Here is an 11,037-nt window from a genome sequence, read left to right as displayed (position 1 = left end):
TTCATACACACTAAAGAATGAGTAATATATATGACCTTGGTAATTGAACATTCTTCGAATTAAAAACCAGCAGAGTATTGTGTGCCTTTTTATAACCTTAAAAGATAAAGAGCAGTTTACGTAGTGGTAAAGAAAATGGAACACTCGAGCTAGCCATCTCATACTTAGATTATCGGTCAGTTCTATATGTGTGTTGGCAATGTATTTCATAAATATGACAATATAAAAAGTAATAGAATGTCACGGGAGTTTAGGTCAAATATCCATGTGATCCTTTTTACTTTATCCATTGTAATTTGCAATTTAGTTAGTGAATGACTTGTCCTTTTACTTTGGTGATGGTTGTTTAAAGAATCAATTTGGTGTACAGACCTTGAAAGTTTGGGTTCTTCCATTTCTAAGCTTGATTTTCCTCATGCGTTAAAAACAAAAAGGATAGTAGTATATCCACAGGCCCAGAGAAACTTATCACATACCTAAACTTTATTAACTATATAGTATTAACTCTGATTCAAACTCTTTAAAAGATAATCAGAGCCACATAATTTATTATGTTGGAATACTAATAAACTTAGAACCAAAGGGAGAGACCTTTCTTCAGTATTACATACAATTTACTGAGTGAGCTATCAATTCTGTTTCTTACTTTGTCTATTTGCCATTCTTTCTTGAGATTTTCTAGTCATAGGCCAAGTATTCTTAACAGTCCACCGTTTCAGTTTGTGTAAAACTGACGGGTGTTTTATTTTTTGTGTAGCGTTAACATTTTAAAATAAGCTCCTCATTTACCTCGGTTATAACCTCACTGCAGATTGCGCAGGATTCGGAGAGGGGAGAAACTAGTTTTCCTTCCGGGTGCTAGTCTGGTGGCTAGGATTCTTTGCCCATTCTTACACCAAAACAGGGATGTACGTCCTGCCCGGAAAGGGCGGAGCTGGTTTGGATTTTCCCAGGACCTTAAGCCGTTCCCTCCCTTCTTCCGCAGCCGCACCCTCCATCACGCCCGGTAAGCTCCGGCGGTAGTGCCTCCGGAGCCCCGCCCTCTGCGTCTGCGCCCTCGGGAGGGGGCGGGGCGGTGGCTCGCTGACACCTGGCGGTCGTGGGGGGTGCGGGCCGAAGGCAAGCGTGGGCTGCGATTGGCTGGAGCGGCGCGGGGAGGGCGGGGCGAGGACGGAAGACGGTTGTAGCGTTAGGGCTTGTGCCAGAGCCTGGGCGGCGGTCTGAGGGGCCTGAAGACTGCGGGAGGGAGACGGCAGCAGCATGGCGGCAGGGTATGAGCTGCCCAACCCTCCTCTTCCCCGCTGTCGCCGCCGCCGCCGCCGGAGTCGTTGGGACCCTTTAGTCTGCGTGTGTTAGTTGTAAGCCCACTGCCCGCCCGTCAGCCCTCCGACCCACCGGCCCTCCTTCCTTTCATCGCCACTGTCAGCCTGAGGGTCGGCCCGGCGGGTTAACTCCCACCCGTGCCACAAGCCTGCGGGCCGGGACCATGGAGGACATGAAGCTGGAGTTCCCCTCGCTCCCACAGTGCAAAGAAGATGCTGAGGTGAGTCTCTCCTGTGACTGCCACGCACAGGCCTCCTTTTGTGGCTCCGCGGGGAGGCGACCTCAAGCCCCAAACCGTGGAAGCCCTCGTCTCTGTCGGAGCCCTGTTGAATCCGGGAGACTTGGCCGGGACCCTGGGCGGAGCTCCTGCTCGGGGGCGATCAGCCTTGACTGTGAGTCAGTGAATTCCTTTTCCCCTCCCAAGACCCCGGCGGAAGGGCTAAGTCTGATCTATTTAAAGAGATGTACGATTCCCTGCTAGGCTGGGCGTCGAGGATTTACTTAGAGTAAGGTTCCCTTTTTATTGCCACAGCAATACGAGGGTAACTTTTTAAATCTCAGTTTGAGGGATATCTGTGGTGTCATCGATTCACTGTAGACACGGGGCCCCACAGGTGGAATAGATCTGGGACCTGAACTTTTCGAAGTGCGGGTTCAGAAAGTTTCCCAAAGTTGTGGCTTTTCTGTTTGATTTAAAGTTTTGCTTTGTTGTAAGGCCGTGACCAGCGGAGTAAAATGTCACAAAATTAGCTCATTTGAATCTGAAAACTTCAATTAGAAAACTTGCCCTTTCAATTTTAAAACTTAATACTGAGGATAAAATTCTTTATAGTTTGATGAGTTCGATTCAGAGTTTTTTTTACTCCACCTTATATCTCCCCAGCCTGACGTTTGTATTGAGTTTTCCCCCATCTACTACTAGTTTAAAATACTTTGTGGTATTGCAGACTACTAAATTAAAATTTTCTTAAGATTTAATTAGTAACAGGACAAGGATACTCGGTTATGCATTAGTAGGATCGAGAAAGAAAGAAATGTAAAATTTCTAGTTTTAAATATCTTAAAGTAATTGGAAAAATAAAGCCCTGTTTTTAAGAGACCCTTTATGCCAGATATTCATTCTCTTGAATATCTTCATTTGGGGTTCACATTTTTTATTTGGAGTGAATTTTTGCTTACATTAGTAATTCTTGAAAATTTCATGTTTTAAAAGTAATCTCAAATAGAAAAGAAAGTAAAATTTATGTTAAAAATGAATTTACAGTTTTTTCTTTATTAAATATGGAATAATTGGAATGAGGATTATGTTTTATATCCTCAAAATGATGTGATGATTTCAGCACTGGAAGCCTGTAATACTTGGAAAGAATGTAGAATATTCCCACTTTTCGGGTGAAGATATTGTACCTTAGTGAGTGTAAGTGATATGCCAAGGTAACACAGTAGCACAAGAGACAAGTCTCCTGGTTCCTAAATCATTATTCTAACCTCAATTCTTCCCTGATTTAATCTTAAAAAATATAGTTTAAAATGTTTACAGACTCTGCATTTAATCCTTTATTGTGTATATAATATGTCTTATCCCTGTAAAAATTTTAAAATCATGCTGGGGAGATAACTTTCTTCTTCCCTGGGAGGACAAAATTAATGCTTAAAGCTTAGTAGATGATGGTGCAAATACTACCTACTGAGAGCCCATCCATTTCTTGTTTCATAGCTTTGGGTGTTCTCTTTTGGTTACAAGTGACAAAAACCAACTCAAACTTAAGCAAAGAAAAGAGAAGTAACTAAATCCAGAAAGGTAGGGGTGCATGCAGCTGGTCTCAGGAACTTGACAAGATGGTATTATAATGCATCAGAACTGCTTCTATCACTTACCAGCGCTTGTCTCTACTTTGAGGGTCTCTGCTTTTTCTTGGGTTTCTGCACAGGTATGGAGTTTGGCCATCAGCTGCTCCAAGGTCACACTCTTACAGAGCCTGAACACTGAGGAATGAAAGTGCCTCTCTCTAAGATTATGTTTAAAATGGGAAGGATCGACCCTACTTAGGTCATGTGTGGTTACTTTGGATCAGTCATGATAGCCAGGAACGGGTGAATACAGTAAGTAGCCCAGGGTAGGTCTTATATCCACTTTCTCAGCTACAGGAGTGAAGTCTATCATTAGTAGCCTTCCCACCAAAATCATTGGAGCATTTCCACAGAAGTTTGGCGTCCTTTCTGGCTGACAAAACTATAACCATTAAATAGAGCATGTAGTTACTCATGACTAACTAACTAATGAAACAGATTATTAATTTTCTAATTTCTGGTGAGACAGGTAAAGTGTCAAATGGTCTTACATAGTTATGGTGACTATATTACCTCCAAGTTTCTTGAAATTCTAGTCAGGGCTTTCTTATATGAAAGTGCAAACAAAAATTTAGCTTTATTTAGATCAGCTTGCCAAAAGATTGCCATTCCTTTGTTTAAAACTTTGTGATTCCCCATCGTTTTGAGAATGAAGTTCAAACCCTTAACACCATTTGCAAGGTCTTCTGTGATCTGGCATCTACCTACTTGTCTAATCTCATTATGAGCTGCTGTTTCCCTTGCTCCCTTTTTTGTGTGCCCTAGGTATAGTCATCTTCTCTCAGTTCCTGGAATGCTTTAATTTTAACTTTTACCTCAGAACTTGTACATATGGTATTTTCCCCTGCCATGCCTGCCACTGGCCTTGCTCTCACCTAATTAACTACTTGCTCTTGGGTTAAGATCTCACTTTAGGTGTTACTTCTTCTGAGAACTTCCCTGATTTTTGCCAACTCCTCCGCCCCCTTTCTCACCCCTCAGACTAAGTTCAGTCCCTCAGGTTTATAAGCCTCTGTTGTGCTTGGTACTTTCATACCTACCTTTGTAACAATTATCATACTTATAATTTTGGTCAGTGTCTATTTCTACGATAGCCTGAGTGTTCCGTATAAGGGAGCTTAGTCACCAGTAAGTTCTGTCTTATTCACTAATGCTCTTTCACATAACACAGTTTTTGGTATGTATCAGAAGCTTAATGAATGTTGAATTAATGAGAGAATATTGACTGATTTTGATACTAGTCTTAACTTGTGGCAAGATTATAGTAGTTTTTAGATGTAAAGGTAAAAAGAGCAACTTACAGTACCAATTTTTTAACAATTTTAGTTGCATAGTTAGGCTGTTGGTTTTATAATTTAAAAATTAATGTCTGTCTTCTCTTCAGTTAGAAAGTGACATATAATTTATTTCAATTGTAGCTTGGCAACTTAATGGTTATCCTTTCCATTTTCCTTTACCTTTTGATTCCCATAGTACAGAATCAAAAATAGGAATTGCTTAATATCTCTGACTGAGGATCCCTCTCCGAGCTCCTTAAATTTAGAATGGTGCTCTTTAAACATAACTACATTGCTTTTTAAACCTAACTGTAGAGTAGAATACCCAAGGAGCTTTTACAAAGTAATCATGTCTGGGCCCCACCATCACCTATTCTGATGTAATTGGTCAGAGATGGAACCAGATCATTTTAATTGGCAGCCACGTTTAGGAATAACTGATTTGTTTGAATGCCCTTCTGCCTCTCCATATCTCTGTATCCCATTTTTTTTACAGTGAAAATCTCCTTTGGTGAGAACTAAAGGAAGGGGCTTATTCTGAAGAAGACTACTTTTTTTTGGAAGAGAGAAATTATAATGCTAATTTTTCCATTTTGTGAAATACCACAGCTGAGGATATTCTTTTTCCTGAACTGCTCCCCCAACCTATGAAAAATTCATAATCTATTTCGGTGTTTCAGCTCGCCTGATCCACCTGTTAAGAATTAAGTTTTTATTTTATCTAGTCTTTATAGCCTGTATCCTCTGACATATTTATACATTTATTGGTCTTTGAGCATTTTTTTTGGTATCATTAATCTACAATTACATGAAGAACATTATGTTTACTAGGCTTCCCCCTTCACCAAGTCCCCCCGACACACCCCATGACAGTCACTGTCCATCAGCGTAGTAAGATCCTGTAAAATCACTACTTGTCTTCTCTGTGTTGCACAGCCCTCCCCGTGCCCCCCCGACACTGTACATGCTAATCATAATACCCCTTTCTTTTTCCCCACCCTTATCCTTTCCTTCCCACCCATCCTCTCCAGTCCCTTTCCCTTTGGTAACTGTTAGTCCATTCTTGGGTTCTGTGATTCTGCTGCTGTTTTGTTCCTTCAGTTTTTCTTTGTTCTTATACTCCACATATGAGTGAAATCATTTGGTACTTGTCTTTCTCCGCCTGGCTTATTTCACTGAGCATAATACCCTCTAGCTCTATCCATGTTGTTGCAAATGGTAAGATTTGTTTTCTTCTTATGGCTGAATAATATTCCATTGTGTATACGTACCACATCTTCTTTATCCATTCTTCTACTGATGGACACTTAGGTTGCTTCCATTTCTTGGCTATTGTAAATAGTGCTGCAATAAACATAGGGGTGCATATGTCTTTTTCAAACTGGGCTGCTGTATTCTTAGGGTGAATTCCTAGAAGTGGAATTCCTGGGTCAAATGGTATTTCTATTTCGAGCTCTTTGAGGAACCTCCATATTGCTTTCCATAGCGGTTGAACTAATTTACATTCCCACCAGCAGTGTAGGAGGGTTCCCCTTTCTCCACAACCTTGCCAACATTTGTAGTTGTTTGTCTTTTGGATGGTGGCGATCCTTATTGCTGTGAGGTGATATCTCATTGTGGTTATAATTTGCATTTCTCTGATGATTAGCGATGTGGAGCATCTTTTCATGTGTGTGTTGGCCGTCTGAATTTCTTCTTTGGAGAACTGTCTGTTCAGCTCCTCTGCCCATTTTTAAATTAGATTATTTGCTTTTTGTTTGTTGAGGTGCATGGGCTCTTTATATATTTTGAATGTCAACCCTTTATTGGATCTGTCATTTATGAATATATTCTCCCATACTGTAGGATGCCTTTTTGTTCTATTGATGGTGTCCTTTGCAGTACAGAAGCTTTTCAGCTTGATATAGTCCCATATGTTCATGAAGAAGTCACTCCTGTTTATGTTCAAGAGATTTTTGCCTATGGTTTTTTCTCAGAGTTTTATGGTTTCATGACTGACATTCAGTTCTTTGATCCATTTTGAATTTACTTTTGTGTATGGGGTTAGACAGTGATCCAGTTTCATTCTGTTACACATAGCTGTCCAGTTTTGCCGACACCAACTGTTGAAGAGACTGTCATTTCCCCATTGTATGTCCATGGCTCCTTTATCGTATATTAATTAACCATATATGTTTGGGTTAATGTCTGGAGTCTCTATTCTGTTCCCTTGGTCTGTGGTTCTGTTCTTGTGCCAGTACCAAATTGTCTTGATTACTGTGGCTTTGTAGTAGGGCTTGAAGTTGTGAAGTGAGATCCCCCCCACTTTATTCTTCCTTCACAGGGTTGCTTTGGCTATACAGGGTCTTTGGTGTTTCCATATGAATTTTTGTACTATTTGTTTGAGTTCATTGAAGAATGCTGTCGGTAATTTGATAGGAATTGCATCGAATCTGTATATTGCATTCGGCAGGATGGCCATTTTGACGATATTAATTCTTCCTAGCCAAGAGCATGGGATGAGTTTCCATTTGTTAGTGTCCTCTTTAATTTCTCTTAAGAGTGTCTTATAGTTTTCAGGGTATAGGTCTTTCACTTCCTTGGTTAGGTTTATTCCAGGTATTTTATTCTTTCTGATGCAATTGTGAATGGAGTTGTTTTCCTGATTTCTCTTTCTATTAGTTCATTGTCAGTGTATAGGAAAGCCACAGATTTCTGTGTATTAATTTTGTGTCCGGCAACTTTGCTGAATTCCGCTATTACTTCTAGTTGTTTTGGAGTGAAGTCTCTACATTTTTTTATGTACAATATCATGTCATCTGCAAATAATGACAGTTTGACTTCTTTACCAATCTGGATTCCTTGTATTTCTTTGTTTTGTCTAATTGCCATGGCTAGGACCTCCAGTACTATGTTGAATAACAGTGGGGAGAGTGGGCATGCCTGTCTTGTTCCTGATCTCAGAGGAAAAGCTTTCAGATTCTTGCTGTTAAGTATGATGTTGGCTGTGCGTTTATCATATACTGCCTTTATCATGTTGAGGTACTTGCCCCCTATACCCATTTTGTTCAGAGTTTTTGTCATGAATGGATGTTGAATTTTGTCAAATGCTTTTTCAGCATCTATGGGGATGATCATGTGGTTTTTGTCCTTTTTGTTGATGTGGTGGATGATGTTGATGGAGTTTTGAATGTTGTACCATCCTTGCATCCCTGGGATGAATCCAACTTGGTCATGGTGTATGATCCTTTTGATGTATTTTTGCATTTGGTTGGCTAATATTTTGTTGAGCATTTTTGCATCTACGTTCATCAGGGATATTGGTCTGTAATTTTCTTTTTTGGTGGTGTCTTTGCCTGGTTTTGGTATTAGGGTGATGTTGGCTTCATAGAATGAGTTTGGGAGTATTCTCTCCTCTTCTATTTTTTGGAAAACTTTAAGGAGAATGGGTATTATATCGTCTCTGTATGTCTGATAAAATTCTGAGGTAAATGCATCTGGCCTGGGGGTTTTCTTCTTGGGTAGTTTTTTGATTACCGCTTCAATTTGATTGCTGCTAATTGGTCTGTTTAGATTTTCTGTTTCTTCCTTGGTCAGTCTTGGAAGGTTGTATTTTTCTAGGAAGCTGTCCATTTCTTCTAGGTTTTCCAGCTTGTTAGCATATAGGTTTTCATAGTATTCTCTAATAATTCTTTGCATTTCTATGGCATCTGTCGTGATTTTTCCTTTCTCGTTTCTGATTCTGTTGAGTGTGTTGATTCTCTTTTTCTCTTAATAAGTCTGGCTAGAGGCTTTTATATTTTGTTTATTTTCTCAAAGAACCAGCTCTTGGTTTCATTGATTTTTTCCTATTGTTTTATTCTTAATTTTATTTATTTCTTCTCTGATCTTTATTATGTCCCTCCTTCTGCTGACTTTAGGCCTCATTTGTTCTTCTTTTTCCAATTTCGATAATTGTGACTTTAGACTATTCATTTGGGATTGTTCCTTCTTCTTTAAATATGCCTGGATTGCTATATACTTTCCTCTTAAGACTGCTTTCGCTGCATCCCACAGAAGTTGGGGCTTTGTGTTGTTGTTGTCATTTGTTTCCTTATATTGCTTGATCTCTATTTTAATTTGGTCGTTGAACCATTGATTATTTAGGAGCATGTTGTTAAGCCTCCATGTGTTTCTCGGGTGACATCTGTTTAGCCTTAGTATTGCTCCCATCTAGAGCAGCCCCTCTAAAATACCCTGTAGAGGTGGTTTGTGGGAGGCAAATTCCCTCAACTTTTGCTTGTCTGGGAATTGTTTAATCCCTCCTTCATATTTAAATGATAATCGTGCTGGATACAGTATTCTTGGTTCAAGGCCCTTTGGTTTCATTGCATTAAATATATCATGCCATTTTCTTCAGGCCTGTAAGGTTTCTGTTGAGAAGTCTGACGATAGCCCAATGGGTTTTCCTTACTAGGTGACCTTTTTCCTCTCTTTAGCTGTCTTTAAAAGTCTGTCCTTGTCCTTGATCTTTGCCATTTTAATTATTATGTGTCTTGGTGTTGTCCTCCTTGGGTACCTTCTGTTGGGAGTTCTGTGTGCTTCCATGGTCTGAGCGACTATTTCCTCCCCCGGTTTGGGAAAGTTTTCAGCAATTATTTCTTCAAAGACACTTTCTATCCCTTTTTCTCTCTCTTCTTCTTCTGGTACCCCTATTATGCGAATATTTTTCCTTTTGGTTTGGTCACACAGTTCTCTTAATATTGTTTCATTCCTGGAGATCCTTTTATCTCTCTGTGTGCCAGCTTCTCTGCGTTCCTATTCTCTGGTTTCTGTTCCATTAACAGCCTCTTGCATCTCATCCATTCTGCTTTTAAGTCCTTCCAGAGATTGTTTTATTTCTGTAGTCTCCTTTCCTACTTTGTCCGTTAGCTCTTGCATTTTTCTCTGCAGCTCCATCAACATGGTTATGACCTCTATTTTGAATTCTTTTTTAGGAAAATTGGTTAGGTCTCTCTCCCCAAGCTCCTTCTCAGGGTTTGTGTCTGTTGGTCTGGTCTAGATCAAATTCTTCTGCCTTTTCTTGGCGGTAGAGGTAGTTGTGGGGAGTTGGCACGTGTCTCAGCTGGGAGAACATCCCTTCTTGCTAGTTTGTGGCCTTCCTTTCCTGTTAGAACGGCAACCCCTAGCAGCTTGTGCTGGGCAGCTGTGCGCAGACAGGTTCTCTGATTCTTGTCTGGCCTCTGTGGAGCTCTGCGGGCTGCTGTGGGCATGGCCGGTCTCAGGCTGCTGCTCTCCTATGGCAGGTCCGCACCAGAGGTGTAATGGGCAGGTGGCTGTTTTTCACAATGAGGGGCCTCGGAGCAGCACTGCCGCCCAGGGGGTTAGGGCACCCGGAATTCCCCGGGATTCCCAGCTGCTGGGCTGAGTGTGCCGGGATGCCTCCATCCAGCTGTGAGGCCCCTGTCCATTTAAGGCTTTCAAAGAGCACTCACTTTTCTTTTGTCCCAGGGGCGCCAGCTGCAGGGACCCACTCCCAGATTTTACTGTCCTGTTTCCCTAGTGTCCAGCACACCACGCACTGTGTGTCTATGCTCCCAGTGCGGATGACTAGGGCTGGGTATTTAGCAGTCTTTGGCTTCCTCTCCCTCCTCACTCTGACTCTTCTCCTCCCACCGAGGAACTGGGGTGAAGGGCACTCAGGTCCCTCCCGTCTGTGGCTTGTGTCTTACCCCCTTCGTGAGGCGCTGGGTTCTTGCAGGTGTAGATGTAGCCTGGCTTTTGTCCTGTATCTTCTCGTCTGTCTTTTAGGAATAGTTGTATTTTTTGTATTTTCAAAAATATGTATGGTTTTGGGAGGAGATTTCAGCTGCTCTACTCACACTGCCATCTTGACTCCTCCATCTTTGAGCATTTTTATAATATTTTTTTCAGTCCCCTAAGTGCAGTTTTATGAATCATGTAACTTTGCATTTCTATGAGAAGGAAGGAGAGAGCCTAAAAGATGTTTTAATGTTTGGTACTTTCTAACTCATACTCATGATTGAAGGATTTTCCCTTGAAAATAATTTCTCTCAGAAAAACAGTTTGTTTCATAACTTGGGATATTTTGGCTTAACTGGCTTGCTTTAGCTTAAAAAGTACAGTTGGACTTTTGGCTGGTCACCAAAGTTTGCTAAATTGATTCTACTAAATAACTACAATAGCAATTCACAATAGATCATTGGAAGTCTGCCCCATTCATACTATCTAAAGTGATGAATTTTAGGAGCAGTATGAGCAAGCTGAGATTAAGGAAGGAGTATGAAATAGGCAAAACTTAGTTATTAGATGGTTACAGATGGATGTATGGTAGAGCAAGACCATCATGAGCATGAATGACTCTTAAAATCTTGATCTGGTATCCTAAAGACATTAACAGAATTGGTAGACAAGGACAGTTTAAGATTTGTTCTGTAGGTAGTAAGGGTAGGCAAACAGAGAGGTTAGATTATTGAGATCGGGATTTAATGCCAGCACCAAGGATAGTTCCAAATGAAATTTTCTGTGAGAAAAAGCCTTCTGGGTTTCAAAGGATCCATACCTATTACAGCAAGTCTCATGGTCACTAACATAGGCTGCATGCTTA

General features: G+C 40.8%; 1 protein-coding gene across 2 annotated transcripts in view; it reads left to right on the top strand.

The window, feature by feature from the left end:
• Positions 1–1,182: 1,182 nt before the first annotated feature.
• Positions 1,183–11,037, top strand: part of STYX (serine/threonine/tyrosine interacting protein) — a 50,153-nt gene continuing 40,298 nt past the window's right edge. Inside the window, exon 1 of one of the 2 annotated variants that reach the window (XM_036918022.2) lies at positions 1,183–1,543. In XM_036918022.2, the coding sequence (XP_036773917.1) occupies positions 1,487–1,543 (57 nt within the window). In that variant the 5' untranslated portion in view covers positions 1,183–1,486. The remainder of the gene's footprint in view (positions 1,544–11,037) is intronic. The other variant, XM_036918032.2, reaches the window with a different exon arrangement.

The sequence above is a fragment of the Manis pentadactyla genome, chromosome 11, assembly GCF_030020395.1.
Source record: "Manis pentadactyla isolate mManPen7 chromosome 11, mManPen7.hap1, whole genome shotgun sequence".
NCBI classification, from domain to species: domain Eukaryota; kingdom Metazoa; phylum Chordata; class Mammalia; order Pholidota; family Manidae; genus Manis; species Manis pentadactyla.
Note: the sequence above shows the minus strand (reverse complement) of the source record. Positions and strands in the feature narration are given on the sequence as shown.